Source organism: Pseudopipra pipra, chromosome W (assembly GCF_036250125.1).
Source record: "Pseudopipra pipra isolate bDixPip1 chromosome W, bDixPip1.hap1, whole genome shotgun sequence".
In the NCBI taxonomy this organism is placed as follows: Eukaryota; Metazoa; Chordata; class Aves; order Passeriformes; family Pipridae; genus Pseudopipra; species Pseudopipra pipra.
Genome location: NC_087580.1, coordinates 40,590,670 through 40,607,545, shown reverse-complemented (window position 1 = coordinate 40,607,545; position 16,876 = coordinate 40,590,670). Strand labels below are relative to the sequence as shown.

At 55.5% G+C, this 16,876-nt stretch overlaps 2 protein-coding genes across 2 annotated transcripts in view; one reads left to right on the top strand and one right to left on the bottom strand.

The window, feature by feature from the left end:
• Window positions 1–16,876, bottom strand: part of LOC135405395 (zinc finger protein 239-like) — a 669,637-nt gene that overhangs the window by 331,586 nt on the left and 321,175 nt on the right. The gene's annotated exons all lie outside the window — the stretch shown is intronic.
• LOC135405248 (zinc finger protein 271-like) overlaps window positions 9,677–16,876 on the top strand; it is a 774,083-nt gene continuing 766,883 nt past the window's right edge. The window contains exon 1 of the mRNA XM_064639916.1: window positions 9,677–10,306. Within this exon, the coding sequence (XP_064495986.1) occupies window positions 9,740–10,306 (567 nt within the window). The 5' untranslated portion in view covers window positions 9,677–9,739. The remainder of the gene's footprint in view (window positions 10,307–16,876) is intronic.

The window sequence follows — 16,876 nt, the reverse complement described above, 5'->3', positions numbered from 1 at the left end:
CATTGGAACCAGCCCCTAGCAACAGGCCCCAACGATGCAGAAAATTATGCTACATTGGCCCCAAAACTCCAAAGCCCACACATCTTTATTTGTAGACACACTGTTCCAAAAAAAATAAAGGAGTGTTGGAGGCATAACATTGGGTGCGAGTGGTGTTTTTTTGTAAAAGAGCAAAAGACTAGGCCCTCCCCAGGAAAAAAGCTGTCAGCAAAAGCTGTGCAATGCAGCACTGGATTGCATCTGTCGACCAAAAAGGCTGCAGTCTTTTAGCCAGCAACAAATGCCAAACAACACACACTAATGGAGGTGGTAAGTCTCCCTGAAGGGGAGCTGTTCTTCTTTCTTTCCTAACTCTGCAGCTTTCTAGGTTGTCTTGGCTTAGTGCATCCTCCCAGGATCATTGGATCATTTTGGATGGAGAGGCTGACAAGCCCGACTGGAGCCCTAGGGCAGCTGTTGGAAATGGCCGTGCCAGCTTCTCCGTCCCTGCTGGCGCTGGCTCTGCAGGGACCTTTCCCACGGCTTGCGCTGGGCCACGGCTGCACACTGCCAGCAGCCCTTGCCCTGCTGCCTGGGCCCCACAGGGCGGGCCAGCCCACCTCTCTCTGTGCCAGTGCTCAGCCTTCCAATGTGTACCTTGGCCACGCTCGGGGACTGGTCACTTGTGCGAATGAGCAGCGGGACCAGTGCACTCCACAGAGACATCTTCAATTGCTTGTTGTTCCTCAGCACTGCTGAGCCCAGGTAGTCTCTGAAGAGGTAGATAAAGGCCTCTCGCATGTCTCTGCTCTCCTGGGAGGAAGGAGGAAAGGTGAGCTTTGGAAACAGTGGCCCCCCGCCCACAGTGAAAGGGGATGGGGATGGTGGCTGAGGGAGATGCCCTGGGCTCCGATTCCAGAGCAGGGACAAGTTGCACTGGGCTGCAAGGCCCAGAAGCCACCAGAGGCCAGGGGAGCAGAGCCTGCTGCCAGAGCTGCTGACTGGGCTGGGCTGCAAGGCAGCTCTCACTGCCCAGTGCCCATCTCAGGGCTCACGCTCCCACATCAGCCTTACCATGTCAGGGAAGCGCAGAAGGTTCTCCACTAACTCAAATGACCCTGGTGAGGGAGCACTGCCATGGTGGGCATGGAATCCCAGAGTGATGGAATCTCAAAAGAGTTTGGGTTGGAAGGGACCTTTCGAGGCCATCTGGTCCAACCCCCCTGCCATGGGCAGGGACATCAGCCACCAGACCAGCTTGTTCCAGGCATCACCCCCAGTGGGGACATGGGCCAGTGCCCACTGCCAGCAGCAGGAATCCGGGCAGGGCGAGGGTCCCTTGCTTGGCTTTGGGCTCTCCGACAGCCCAGGGGAATGCCATGACGATGGGAAGCAAAGCCTGGAGCACTTGGAGGTGCAAAGCCTCAAACATCAGCCCCTCCAGCTCCCAAACCTTCTCCCAGATCCCTTTGGCTGCAGCAGGAAGGGCAGCAGGAGGTTTCCTGCCCGCTGTGGGGGCAGCGCTGCAGGGGCCGCTCACGTCAGACCCCCCTCTCTGCTGGGGACAGCTTTGCTCTTGGGGACACCTCTGCTCTTGGGGACACCTCTCTGCCCCAGCCCAGGGACACCAGCACTGCCCAGGGCCGGCACCTTCCCAAGGGGGACCCCTCTGAGCACAGGTCCCCCCACCCCCAGGGACCCCTGCCTTTATAAAAACATCTATAAAATGTATTTACATTGTACGGGCCTGTAAAACAACAACAATCTATGAAATGCATTTACAGAACAACAACAAAGCAACACCATAGAAACCATATATAGAATGGGAAGAATCTTTAGAAAAGCAAAAATCTTCTAAGAACAACACTCTATAAATCTTATTTAGAGACCAACAACAAAAGAGCAGCACATCAAATGTATGCACAGGAGATTCACATCCATGTCCGGTCTGTCTGCCAGTCCTGGAAGAAAAGCCAGGACAGAGCCTGGCTGGGGATGGGAGCTGGATCTGGCAGGATGCTGAAAGGGTCTGTGGGGCTGGGAGGGATCTGTGGGGCTGGGGGCATCTGTGGAGCTTTTTTAGTTTACAGTTAGGTATTTATTTTTGTTTAACAAATGGATGCTTTTCCCTGGCATAATTGATACAGAAACAAACTCTATCCCAAGCCAATTATCCAAAGACATTAATAAGGTATTGTGCAGAAAAGGTGGAAAATAACCCTTGGAGTAATCTGAAGCTGGACACTGATGTGGGCTATTCCAAACACAACATCTGTCACACAAGATAGACAAAATAGAAAAGCTGACAAGGCCCAGCAAGAGCTGGTGAGCCATGGGCTACTTGCTGCCTAGATCTGAAGAGCAATAAAAGCCTCCAGACAGGGGGAGTTGATTTCACATGAGCTGTCATTGACAGGAGGGGAAACTTTTTCAGTCAGAACAACAGGTCACCAGAAACAAAGACTTGTTTTTTTCTACAAAATGGAAGGAAAATAAAGGAAAGAGTGAGGCTGCAGCTCTACACAATCATCATGAGATAGACTAGAACTAAAACTGAGGCAAAGGACTTCAGTAAGTGCAGCATTGTTCACACTTATGGCTGTGTCCTGGTTCCAGGGGCTGGGACCAGTTTATCACGATGTGGGTATAACCCAAACTGTGCATCCTTTTAAACCTGCCCAGTGTGTGACAGGAATTCCTGTCACAGGAACCACCCCAAGCAGTGCAGGAGGAGCCTCCCAAGCAGCAGTTGCAGGGCAGAGGGACCGGACCTGAGGTGCCTTTGGTGCCCAGGAACTCCCCCCACACAGCCCCTCTCCTGCCCCGAGGGACCACCAGAACAGGGGGAGCCCAAAGGACTGGACTGGAGCAATTCAACAGATATTTTGGGGCCATTTTATGGACATTTTGCAGGGGTGGTGCACAGACTAAGGGAAGGAGACCTGTGTGTTACACAAAGAATGGGAAAGGGGTGGTGGGGGCTGAAATTGTATTGAGTCGTGTGGGGCCTGGGCATGATGGGACTGGTGTGGAATAAGGGCTGGAATGTGCTGGTTTGGGCCGGGGTGGAGTTAATTTTCTTTGCAGGGGCTGGTGTGGAGCTGTGTTTGGGCTTGTGCTGAGCACAGGCTTGAGAACACAGAGGTGGTTTGGTTAGTGCTGAGCTTACCCAGAGCCAAGGCCTTTCCTGCCCCTGGCACAGACACACTGGGGAGGGGCTGGGGGTGTGGGGGAGGTTGGGAGGGGACACAGCTGGGACAGGTTTGGAGTGATGGAGATTGTTTTGACAAGTCACCATTCCATGGGATAGGGCCCTGCTCTCCTGCAGGTGCTGAACACCTGCCCAACCGTGGGAAGCAGGGAATGAATTCCGTTTTGTTTTGCTCCTGCGTGCAGCTTCTGCTTGTCCTTATTAAAGTGTCTTTATCTCAACCCACGAGTTTTCCAGCTTTTCCCCTCCCAGTTCTCTCCACTGTCCTGCTGGTGGGGGAGTGAGGAGTGGCTGGGAAGTGCTTGGGGGCTGCATGGGGTGAAACCACAACAGCCTTTGCTGGTGTCCAGGGTGGGGCTGGGAGTGTTGGAGATACTGACAGATGTGTCTGGGATGGGCTGCTGAAATTTGCAGCTGCTGGTGCTGCCTGGGGCTCCTGGCTGTGTGTCAGAGTCTGGGGCTCCTTGGTGGCTGGGACTCCGTGTGAACTTGAGCTGAAGGGCCTGTGACCTGTGGGGGAGTCCAGGGTGGAGCAGAGACCCCCCCCCTGCAGCCCAGGGAGGAGCCCACACTGGAGCAGATTTGCTGGCAGGACTTGTGACCCCGTGGGGGATCCACACTGGAACAGCCTGCTCCTGAGGGACTGACCCCATGGAAGGGACCCACACTGGAACAGACTGTTCCTGAGGGAATGACCCCATGGAAGGGATCCACACTGGAACAGACTGTTCCTGAGGGAATGACCCCATGGAAGGGACTCAGGTTGAAGAAGTCCATGGAGGACTGTCTCCCGTGGGAGGGAGCCAGGCTGGATGGAGCAGGGGAAGGACTGATCCCGTGGAAAGGGACCCCACACTGGAGCAGGGGAAGGACTCCTCTCTCTGAGGGTGAAGCAGCAGCACAAACACGGGATGAACTGACCATAACCCCCACTCCCATCTCCCTGGGACACCGGCGGGGGGGGGGGGGGGGGGGGGGGAGGTGGTGAGAGGAAATCAGAGATGAAGTGAAGCCCGATGATTTTTTAGGATTTGATTTCCTTCCCGTTCTCCTGCTCTGATTTGATTGGTCACAAATTCAATCATTTCCCCAGGTCGTGTCTGTTGTGCCCGTGACAGCGATGGGTGAGTGACCTCTCCCTGCCGTTATCCCAACCCCGCAGCCTTTCCTTCTGTGTTCTGTGCCCTGCCTGGCTGAGAAGGGCAGTGAGGGAGCGGCTTTGGTGGCCCCGGGCCCCCAGGCAGGGCCACCCCAGCCCAGGAATCCTTGCAAGAATTCCATCGGGCTCCCTCAGAAACGCCGGCGCACGGCGGGTCCGGCTGCGCGGGCAGGCGGCCCCAGAAATACCAGCTGGGCACAACAGGACAGAGCGAGGGGGCAGGGGGTGCTGGGGGGGAAATCTCCTTCCTCCGAGCTGGCGGGGAGAGGAGGAGGGAGAACCTGGTGCCGAGTAAAGGGGAGAGGAGGAGGGATGAGGCTGGAGCTGTGGAAGGCGCCGGAGGCGGCCGGGACTTGGCTTTCCACATCTCTGCGGGGAAAGGAAGCCAGTCCCTGGTTTCTGGGGCTGTCCCCCCTCCCAGTTTGTTGGGTTTAACACCAAACTGCAGCAAAGCCCCGCCCCAGGGCACAGCCGGTCCCGGGACAGCCCCGGCGGGCGGGCGGGCGGGCGGAGGGAGGGCGGGGCCGCGCCCTGATTGGCTGCGGCGCGGTCAGGCAAAGCGTTGCGCGCGCAGAGCGCCGTGGTGGTTGCCGGGAAACCAAGATGGCGCTGGGCCCGTGCATGCATTGTAAGCTGGCTGGGCCTGCGAGAGAGCGGGGTTCTGGGAATCCCCTCTGGGGCTGCGGGGAGCGCGGCTGTGGGTGGAAAGGCTGGAGGGCTCGGGAGGGTTTAGCCGAGGGGTTCGGGGGTTCCCGAGGGTCAGAGCGCGGGGCCTGGAAGCCGCCCCGGGGGGGGAGGGTCTGATCGAGCGACCTGTCTGCACTGCGCAGGCGCGCCGGCGTTACCCGCCGGCATTACCTGCGACCCGCCAATACCCCTCCCGCCACAGCGCCCCCTGCCGGCCCGGCGGCCCGACCCCAGGGAAAGGGGATCCCAGTGACCACCTCCCAAACCCCAGAGACCCCCAACACTCAGCACACAGACACCCCACGGGGAGGGGAGCCCGGGGGTCCCCTAAAGCACAGCAGTGGGTTCCGGGGGTCCCCAGACCCCAGGGGAGCGGTCCTGGGGGTGCCCCTCAAAGTGCAGGGGGAGATGTACCACATCTGGGTAAGGGGATCCCAGTGCCCCCAGTATAGCCCAGTGACCTCCCAGTGACCCTCAGTACGGCCCAGTAACCCCCTCAGTGACCAGCCAGTGTGTCCCAGTGACCTCCCACTGCCCCCCAGTATGGCCCAGTGATCCTCCAGTGAGCACCCAGTAATCCCCTAGCATGGCCCAGTAACTTCTGAGTGTCCCCCGTGTGTCCTGGTAATCCCCCAGTAACTTCCCAGTCCCTCCCAGTGCTCTTCCAGCATCCCTCCGTAACCCCCCAGTCCCTCCCAGTGCCCCCTGGTTCCCCCCAGTGTGTCCCAGTATCCCCCAGTAATCACCCAGTACCCCCAAAAGCCCCCCAACTGTCCTGAACGTGTCCCCAGATGCCCTTGGCCTTTCTGTGAGCATGGGAGGGGGCGTTTTTGGGGTCAGAGGGTCCGGGGGGGCTCCTGGGGTGAGATGGAGGGTTGGGGACATCAGGGAGGGGTTTGGGTATACTGGGGAGAGTGGGGAAGGGTTTGTGGACAGTGGAATTGGGGGTGTCAAGAAGGGAATTGGGCTGATGGGGAGGCCCTGGGGACATTGGAGACACCAGGAGAGTCTCAGGGTCTTAAGGGGGGAAATTAGGGACACCAGGAAGGTCTTGGGGACACCAGGGAGGTCTCAGGATTCACCTGAGTGTGGTGCTGCCCCTCCTCTGTACCCGCAGACATCATTACCCCCCCCCAAATGTCCCCTAATCCCCATTTTCCCTTTAGTCACCTCCCCCTACAGATCCCTTTGCCCTCCCAACACCCCTTTTAACTCCCCTAAATGCACCCAAAGCCCCCCAAAACCTCACAAATCCCCATCCAACCCCTCCCCCCGATCCCTCCAAATCTCTCCCAGCTCCCCCTCAAATCCCTTCCAACCCCCCCCCCCCCAAAGAGGAATCACCTGGCACCCTGGGACAGGAACACAGTGGGCTGTACTGGGGGCACTGGGCTGTACTGGGAGGGCACTGGGGGGGGCTCAGATGTCCCACGACAACGTGGCCCAGCTCCAGAAGAGATCCGGGGAGCAGTGAGGAGGTACTGGTCTGTCCTGGTCTGTCCTGGTTTGTACCCCCAATGCCCAAAGCCCCTCCCCAGCTCCCCCAAGACCCTCCCGCACACCAAAGCCCCCTCAGGTCCCCCCAGTCCCCTGACTTGGTCCTGCTGCCCCTTGAGCATCTGCAGCTGCTGCAGAACCAGGCATTTCATCAGCAAATGTGCAGGTGACCCCAAGCTGGGGGTGTGTTGATGTGCTGGATGGCAGGAGGGCTCTGCAGAGGGACCTGGCCCAGCTGGATCCATGGGCTGATTGCAAGGGGATGAGGTTCAAGCAGGCCAAGGGCCGGGTCCTGCCCTTTGGCCACAAGAAGCCCCGTCAGCCCCCCAGGCTGGGGCCAGAGTGTCTGGAGAGCAGGCAGGCAGAAAGGGAGCTGGGAGTGTGGATGGACAGGAAGCTGAAGAGGAGGCAGAGTGTGGCCAGGTGGCCAAGAGGGCCAATGGCTGGTGTCCTGTGTGAGGAAGAGTGTGTCAGCAGGAGCAGGGAAGTGATTGTTGGGCTGGAGTGAGTGCTGGTGAGGCCACCCCTGGAGTGCTGTGTCCAGCTCTGGGCCCCTGAGTTGAGGAAGGCCCTGGAGGGGCTGGAGCAGGTGCAGAGAAGAGCAGCGAGGCTGGGGAAGGGAGTGGAGCACAAGTGGTGTGAGGAGAGGCTGAGGGAGCTGGGGGTGTTGAGGCTGGAGAAGACGAGGCTCAGGGGAGACCTCCTGACTGTCTGCAAGTCCCTGCCAGGAGGTTGGAGCCAGGTGGGGTGGGGCTGTTCTGCCAGGAAGCAGCAGTAGGACAAGAGGGCTGGGTCTTGAGCTGTGCCAGGGGAGGTTTAGGTTGGATATTAGGAAGCAATTTTTTGCCGAGAGAGTAATCAGGCCTTGGAATGGGCTGGGCAGGGAGGGGGTGGAGTCAGCGTCCCTGGAGGTGTTGAAGGTGAGAGTGGATGTGGCCTCAGTGCCATGGTCTGGGAAGCACAGCAGGGTTGGATCCAGGGTTGGACTTGATGATCTCGGAGGTCTTTTCCAATGTGGCTGATTCTGTGATTCTCTGATTCCCATTCCTATGGCAGCACATGCTTGAGGCTCTATCCCCAGGGTGATAGAGATGTCTGTCCATATATATCTCCAAGGTTAGTCTGTAAATGTGTGGTGTTAGAAAAGCAGGCTGAGTTCTGGGATGGTTGTAGAAGGAGAAAGAAGCCCAGAGGCCAGTGCAAGCAGGCAGCCCTCAGCTTGCACATGATGTCCCCTCCCTGCAGGTTCCTGTCCTTGAGCCCAGGCCCTGAGGTGAGGCTGAGAAGTGGCGTGGAGGTGAGCCCAGAGCTGTCCCTGAGGTGAGGCTGAGAATAAGTGCAAGGCAGAGGTGCTGCTGAGGAAGGACAGCCCTGTGGTGGGGAAGAGGTGAAGGTGCCCATCCCTGAGCAGGTGCTGTGTCCATCCCCTGTGTGCCAGGTGAGCTGGGGCTTTGCTGCAGAGCTGCGGACGCTGATTTGAGTGGCTGCAAGTGCTGAGATGGTGGGCACCCAGGAACACAAACTGTGGGGGGCCAGGTTGTCCCTGTGCCTTCCCCTGCAGGCCCTGGCTGTCCCTGCTGGGCCCCTGTCCATCCCCATCAGGTCCCTGCCCGTCCCCCTCGGGCTGAGCTCCCCCCAGGAAGTGCCATGGAGCTGAAGCTGCTGCCATCCCCCCCCTGCAGCCGCTGCCCCAGGCAAGGGAGCAGCAAAGGCAGGGCCAGGAGCAGAGGCAGCAGCAGGGGAGCCCTGGGGGGGCCGGGAAGCTCTTGTGTGGGTCAGGAAAGAGGCGCTGGGCACGAGGCCGGGGCTGTGCTGAGCAGGCCCAGCCCTCACATCCCCCCAGCCAACGCCGGCTGCCCGGGGGGCTTGGGAGGGACCCCCAGCCCATGTGCCCCACACTGAGCTGGCAGAGAGAGAGCCAAGGGACAGGGTCACTTGCCTTGAACCCTGGAGAGTGAGGGGGGCTGGAGAGTGGGGGGAGCTGCAAGAGCCCTGAGAGCCTGGAGATGGGGGAGCTCGGGCCTCCTGTGCTGAGCCAGTGGTCGGGGCCGTGCTGTTGGTGCCAAATTACCCCTGGTCAGGCTGAACCCAGAGCCCACCCACGTGTCAGGGGGCCCGATCTGCTTCCTGCTCTCATTGCCCTGGGGCAGCCTCTGGTGTCCCCCCGCCTGTGGGGCTTTTTGATTGCCTTGGGCCCAGCCGTCCCTTGTGCAGGGCTGAGCCCTTGGTGGCACTTGAGGGTGGACAGGAGGTGTTTTTTGGGGGTGCTGGGCTGGGTTGGTGGCAGAGCCCTGGCGGTGGGCGGGGGGATGCAGGTCCCCTCCCATGGTGGGGGTTGGTGTTTCTGGGTCAGGCCCCGCCGGCTCCATTGTCAGCCCGGTGCTGATGGGGGGGACACAGTGGGTTTGGGGCCCCCCGGGAGTGCCGGGGGTGGGTGTGGAGCCCGGGAGCTGCCAAGTTTGGAGGGTGGAGCGGGGCGATGCTGGAGCTGGGGGACCCCCAGCAGCCTGGAGGGGGGAGCACGGAGAGGGAGGAGCCCCAGGACCCTTGGGAACCTGAAACGGGGGGGTGCGGAGAAGGGGAAGCCTGGACAGTGGGTACCACTGGGATCCCTGTGACAACAAAGTTGAGAACCTGGAGAAGGGGAATGTCTGGGAACTCGGCATCCCGAAGGCGAGGGTCAGAGGAGAAGGGAACCTTGGGACCCCCAACACTCCCAGCATCCCTGAGTGGGACCCCCAGCATCTCAGAAAGGGAAGCAATTCCCAACACCAGAGGGGAGAGACCAGAGAGGGGTAACTCCTGGGAGAATTTCTTTGGGTTAACCTTCATATTTTGGAGTAGTTTTTTAGCTGAATCTCAACTTTTTGCACTTTGGGTGGGCGAGGGTTTTCTTGCTATTTCTGAGAGGGTTTTTGCCTGAATCTCTGAGGTTTGGGTTTTTCTGAGCTGAATCTTGGTGTTTTGAAGGTTTTTATGGTCACAGGATGCCCGGTGAGTTCTAGAGATGGACTTGGGCAGGAGGAACCCTCAAGCCAACGCGCTCAGCCCTTGTTTTCCCCCCATCAGGATTTGTCCTTCCCAAAGCTTGGGTGGGTGGAGGAGGAGGCTGCGAGGAAGAGAAAGATGCCTTGGGCCCCCCAGGCAGGTGAGGAGGAAGTCAGTGTCCCTTTGGGCGGGTGTTGTGCTGGCTCTGTCAGCCGAGCATGGCCCCGGCTGCAGGACAACCCCGCTGGCGCCGCCGTTCTGCTGGGGCCGGAGTTGGGGGGATGTCCTTGGCCTTCCCTGTGGGCCGGAGGCAAATCCCCTGCCTGTCCTTCTTGCTTCCTGCCCCAGGCCCCGAGCTGAGGACGGAGAGCCCGGAGGACAAATCCCCCCATGAGACCCTGGTGGGAGAGGCCGTTTTGAAGGGCTCCACGGCGCAGGAAGGCAACGGGGAGGAAAAGGGCCGGAGATCCCCCCGCAGGAGGGGCTCCAAAGCCAGCCCAGGGTGCTCTGAGGAGGAAAGAGCCAGCCTGTGCCGGGAAGGTGGCCAGAGCCTGAGTGGGAGCTCTGACTTGGTGGTCCCTGAGCAGCCTCCCAGCAGAGAGAAACCCTTCAGGTGCTTGGAATGTGGGAAGAGCTTCAGGCAGAGCACCCACCTGATCCGACACCAGCACATCCACACTGGTGAACGGCCCTACACGTGTGGGGAATGTGGGAAGAGCTTTAGCCGGAGCTGCCACCTGATCCGACACCAATGCATCCACACCAGGAAACAGCCCGGGAAAGCGGTGGGAGAGGGGGGCTAAGGGGAGGGGGGAGAGCATGAGCGGGTGTGCGATGGGGGCGCCTTGGTGTCCCCATGCCTTGATCCCTGGAGAGTGGGGGAGGCTGGAGAGAGGGGGGAGCTGCGAGAACCTGGACTGGGGGGAGCTCGGGCCCCCTGTGCCGAGCCAGCAGTCGGGGCCATGCTGTTGGTGCCAAATTGCCCCTGATCAGGCTGAACCCAGAGCCTGCCTATGTGTCAGGGGGCCCAATCCACTCCCTGCTCTCGTTGCCCTGGGGCAGCCTTTGGTGTCCCCCCGCCTGTGGGGCTGTTTGATTGCCTTGGGCACAGCCGGCCCTTGTGTGGATCCCTCCTGTGGTGGGGGTTGGTGTTGCTGGGTCAGGCCCCGCCGGCTCCATTGTCAGCCCGGTGCCGGTGGGGGGGACACAGGGGTTTTGGGGCCCCCTGGGAGTGCCAGGGGTGGGTGTGGAGCCCAGGAACTGCTGAGTGTGGAGGGCAGAGCGGGGCGATGCTGGAGCTGGGGGACCCCCGGGAGCCTGGAGGGGGGAGCACGGAGAGGGAGGAGCCCCGGGACCCCTGGGAACCTGAAACGGGGGGCATGGAGAAGGGGAAACCTGGACAGTGGGGACCCCTGGGATCCCTGGGACAACAAAGTGGAGAACCTGAAGAGGGGGAATATCAGGGAATGTCGCACCCTGAAAGCGAGAGAGAGGAGAAGGGAGCCTTGGGACCCCCAGCACTGCCAGCATCTCTAAGTGAAACTCCCAGCATCCCAGACAGGGGAGACTCTCTGTACCCCAGAGGGGAGACACCAGAGAGAGGGAACTTCTGGGAGAGATGTTTTGGGCTAATCTTCATATTTTGGAATATTTTTTAGCTGAGTCTCAACTTTTTGCAGTTTGGGGGGGCAAAAGTCGTCTTACTATTTCTGATGGGGTTTTTGCCTGAAACTTGGTGGTTTGGGTTTTTCTGAGCTGAATCTTGGTGTTTTGGAGGTTTTTATGGACACAGGATGCCTGGTGAGTTCTAGAAATGGACTTGGGCAGGAGGAACCCCCAAGCCAACACGCTCAGCCCTTGTTTTCCCCCCTATCAGGATTTGTCCTTCCCAAAGCTTGGGCAGATGGAGGAGGAGGCTGCGAGGAAGAGGAAGATGCCTTGGGCCCCCCAGGCAGGTGAGGAGGAAGTCAGTGTCCCTTTGGGCGGGTGTTGTGCTGGCTCTGTCAGCCGAGCATGGCCCCGGCTGCAGGACAACCCCGCTGGCGCCGCCGTCCTGCCGGGGCCGGAGTTGGGGGGATGTCCTTGGCCTTCCCTGTGGGCCAGAGGCAAATCCCCTGCCTGTCCTTCTTGCTTCCTGCCCCAGGCCCCGAACTGAGGACGGAGAGCCCGGAGAACAAATCCCCCCATGAGACCCTGGTGGGAGAGGCCGTTTTGAAGGGCTCCACGGCGCAGGAAGGCAGTGGGGAGGAAAAGGGCCGGAGATCCCCCCGCAGGAGGGGCTCCAAAGCCATCCCTGGGTGCTCTGAGGAGGAAAGAGCCAACCTGTGCCAGGAAGGTGGCCACAGCTTGAGGGGGAGCTGTGACCTGGTGGTCCCTGAGCAGCCTCCCAGCAGAGAGAAACCCTTCAGGTGCTTGGAATGTGGGAAGAGCTTCAGGAAGAGCTCCAACCTCCTTACCCACCAGCACATCCACACTGAGGAACGTCCCTACATGTGTAGGGAATGTGGGAAGAGCTTCAGGCAGAGATCCAGCCTGATCCGACACCAGCACATCCACAGTGGGAAACGGCCCCACACATGTGAGGAATGTGGGAAGACCTTCAGGGACAGCTCCACCCTCTGCATCCACCAGCGCATTCACACTGGGGAACGACCCTACAAGTGCTCAGAATGTGGGAAGAGGTTCCAGACCAGCTCACATCTCCTGAAGCACCAGCGGACGCACACGGATGAGAGGCCCTTCCGCTGCACTGACTGCAAGGAGGGCTTCAAGCGGAACTCCACCCTCATCATCCACCGACGCATCCACACTGGGGAGAGGCCCTACAAGTGTGTGGAGTGTGGGAAGAGCTTCAGCCAGAGGTCTAATTTGAACAAACACCAACGGACCCACCAGTAAGGGAAGTCCTAGCAGTGCCCCAACTGCAGGAAGAGCTTCGGCCGTAGGACTGACACGCAAAAAAGGTTTCAAAAGGTCTTTGGGATTTTGAGTATCTGCACTCCAACATCAGTTTATTCTTTTGAATAAGTGTAAGTTTAACCTCATTTTAGTCTGAAAGCCAAATTCACCACTACCCCATTCCCTGATAACCGTGGGCTGATTCTGACAAGTGAGGCAGAAATTACCCACTGCCCAGCAAAAACCAGTGGGGCCAGCCAGTGGTCTCTGCCCTGGCAGCCCAGTTTCCCCAGTCTCATCTCAAAATGACCAGTTACACTGAAGCAAAGAGCACTGGAACCAGTGCAACAAGCCCCAGTCTGACTTTGACACCTGCCCACATGTCCTGTTTTCTGCTGCTCTACAGACTTCCTTCTTTAAAATACAATGGAAAAATGAACAGTTTTTGGGGTTGTTTTGGTTTTGGGCTTGGGGTTTTTTTCCCTCCCACTGTTCTCATTAACCTCATTCCAAATCTATTTCGGTGTTTGAAGATGAATTAAAATTTTGAATGATTTTTAATGTTAATGCCTTGACCAAAGTATCAAAACATGAAAAATACAAAAAAACCCACACCACAAAGCTGTCCATTTTTGTCACAGTCAAACACTCAGAAGTACTAACATAATCACAGTGAAAACCCCATAAATAAGACCATTAAAATAATTTTAATATTTACATATTGGTATATTTTTAATAACCTTAACATAAGGAAATTTAATTCCTGACATCAGCTTTCCCCACCTCTCAAAAAGGTAATTTAGTTACATCTTAGTCATCCTTGAAAGGCTCTTTCCAGTTGGGTTGACCTCTGCCTTAGGCACTCATGAGATCTGCCAAAACCAATTTAAGGGCAAATTTCCCCACCAGGTTCAACTGCATTGGTTGTACCAAAAACTTTGCAAGTAACCCCACAATTTTCATCTTAAACTCTTCTCTCAACCTTGTAAAATAATTAGCAGTAAACAGACCTGATAATGTGTTATAATTAAGAATTTCTTGTTCTCAGAGTTATTCATACATCAAAAAGATGCCACAGAATGGCCAAAATATTAATAGCAACTTCTACACTTTGGAAATCTACATTTGTTTTTTAAAGATTTCACAGTGGTTGTTTCCTTAGGAATTCAGGCACATTTTACTAACAAGTTTCAATAAAGTTACAAAAACATCTTCCTCCACTAAGACACAGGCAGTGATCCTAACCTGAGGTAGGCACTGAAAAGCCCAGTTTTTTTCTTAGCTGTCACGAGTCTTTCATTCCTTCTGCCACATCAATTAGGCATCAGTCCATTTTTCAAGCTGCTGTTACCTACCAGCTCCTGGTTTGGTTTCCAAGCCCAGTATTTTGGTCATGATAAAATCAGGGACCTGGGCAGTCATGTCAGAATGACAAAGAGTACTGGCACTCCCTGCCAAGGGAGACAAACCATTCCCAACCTCGACCAAAGGTTCAAGGCAACAATTCTGAAACAAAATTTACAAAGTTTTTCTCTTCAGTTTTTTGCTGCAATTCTCTGTTGCTCTATTAAAAGACCACAGTAGTGAAAGACAAGTCCTTATAGCCAAACCCAGGGCTTCAGCCACTTGAGGTCTATTGAAACCTTCTGTTCCTCAAGTGTGAGACTGAAATCCAACACATACAACACCCACTCATGAGACACCAACACACTGACCAAGTTTTCCAGAGTGAAATCTGAGACTTCAACTTCAAAACTGAGGTGACCTCCCCTGGAAACGGAATTGCCTCCAACAGAGGGAGCTGAATGGACAGAATGAGGCTGTGAACAAACCAAACCTCAAGGTCTACGTCTCAAAGTCCATTAAAGCAAGGTTTTAGTCTCAAAGACACATCCCTGGTAACTTTGACACTGCAGGAAAGAGCAGACATGTCCTTTCTGGCCAGCAAAGTCCATCATGAGTTCCTGTCAGAGACTGCACAGAACATGAGTGCCCTGGACAGCCCTAGTTCTGCTTTTACCACATCAGATGTTCTGTAAGCACAGCAGTCAAATCATAAGTCACGTAGGTTTGGGTATTTTTAGCTAAGGCTGTTTGCCAGGTTTCTCAGATTTAGAGAGGAATTCCCGGTAAGATGTGACTTTATTCACAGATGCACTCTTTTTTGGGTGTTAGTTTGAAATAATAAACTTTTTTGCATTGAGCAAAATATGTCAACTTCAATAAAGCTCCTGGTGTTTTCAAGTATTTTTCCTCTTCTCTTAAAAAAATGGAAAATAAAAATCAGTGCTTCAACTAAACATTATCTGCGATCACCAGAGAGGGCAATACTGGATCTTTCAGGATCCACACATTTGGATGCTTTTGCAATTGGTGTTTGAAGCAACTTCTTTTGTAGACAACTGTTTCATTAAGTAAATTAAGGCTTTCACATTCACCCCCTTCCTTTAGGTAAGGATTATAAAGCAGAAAAGGATGGAAGAATTACTTGGTGTGTAACTGAAAGGCCAAAGTCTTACTCGAGAAAACAAATGTGACAACAGCTAATTTACAACCCAATGAGAAAACAAACAAAAATGCACCCAGAAAGATTCAGGAGTCATATGAAGATGAATATAAAAATGGAACATGAGTCACATGTTTTAGAGATTTGAGCAGATGACTGGGGGCTAGAAAGGTGTCAGGAAGAGTTTTGAGGAAGAGCTGGAAGCCACAACACAGTATAACATACCTGGCACAAACAGCACAGAATTTTGCTCAAGGACTTTTACCCAACCAGTCATCTGAATCTTTGGAAGAAAAATATCCAGTGAGAACCTTTAAAGAAAAAATGGAAAAACAAAACCAGGTTTGTCTGAAAACAAGGTACAGACAGATCTCACCTACAGTCCTAATGTTCTTGACTGACAAACTTGCTGAAAACACAGAAGGTGTCTTTCAATTCATAAAAATGTTATCTACACTACAATAACAATATTCTATCTTTGCCAAGCATCAGCCTTTGTGTTCCCAAAACCAAGAAAGAGGCCCAAAAAATCTCCTCTACAAATACCTGAAGTCTCCTGTTACTGCTGTTACTGTTGTCAAATGTGAGTTCTACAATATCCCCAACCATTAATGCTACAAACTCATTAAGTACAAAATACAATCAAAGTTTAATGCAGGTTCTCACTGGTGAAATGGGACATTTAATGAAATGGATTTATTTTCCAAAAATACAAGGCATATGTATCTATATACACAGATTATAAAAATTACAAGCCACTTCACAAATAGCCTTGTAGAGAGCAATGAGGTCCCCCCTGGGCCTCCCCTTCTCCACACTCAACAAGCCCAGTTCCCTCAGCCATCCCTCAGCAGACATGTTTTCCAGAACCTTCCCCAGCTCCGTTCCCTTCTCTGGACACGCTCCAGCCCCTCAAGGGCCTTTTGGCACTGAGGGGCCAGAACTGGACACAGCACTCCAGGTGGGGCCTCCCCAGTGCCCAGCACAGGGGGGCAATCAGTTCTCTGCTCCTGCTGGCCACACTCTTCTCCACAAAGGCCACGATGCCCTTGGCCTTCTTGCCCCCCTGGGCACACTCTGCCTCATATCCAGCCCCTGTCAAGCAGCACCCCCAAGTCCCTTCCTGCTGAACAGCTCTCCAGCCCCTCTGCCCCCAGCCTGGAGCGTTCCAGGGGGTTGTTGGGACCCAAGTGCAGGATCTGACACTTGGCCTTATTGATCCAGCCTGTCCAGATCCCTCTGCAGAGCCTTCCTGCCCTCCAGCACATCTGCACTCACACCCAGATCAGTCAGTCTCCCAGACAGCACAAAGTCTGACCACCAGCAGTCCAAGGTGTCAGTTCTGCTGCCCCCTCCTGCCTTCACTCAGAAAGGAAAACTCCATCATTTTGGGGTCTCTGTGCCCGACGACTCCGATCAACACATCCCCCACCAGTCACAGAATCATGGAATGGTTTGAGTGGGAAGGGACCTTGAAGACCAACTTGTTCCAATCCCCTGACACTACACCAGGTTTTTCTGAGACCCATCCAGCCTGACCTTGAACACTTCCAGGGTTGGGGCAGCCAGAACTTCTCTGAGCAACCTGTGCCAGGGCCTCACCACTCTCCCCATAAAGAATTTCTTTTTAATATCCCATCTAACCCTGCCCTCTCTCAGTGTGAAACCATTCCCCCTTGTCCTGTCACTCCAGGCCCTTGTCCAAAGTCTCTCTCCATCCTTCTTATTGGCTCCCTTCAGGCTCTGGAAGGCCACAGTTAGGTCACCCCAAAACCTTCTTTTCTCCAACCTGAACAATCCTAATTCTCTCAGCCTTTCCTCACAGCAGAGCTGCTCCATCCCTCTGATCATCTTGCTGCTCCCCTCTGCACTCGCTCCATCAGGTCCATGTCCTTCCTGTGCTGGACCCCAGAGCTGGAGGCAGCTCTGCAGGGGTGACAACATTACAGCC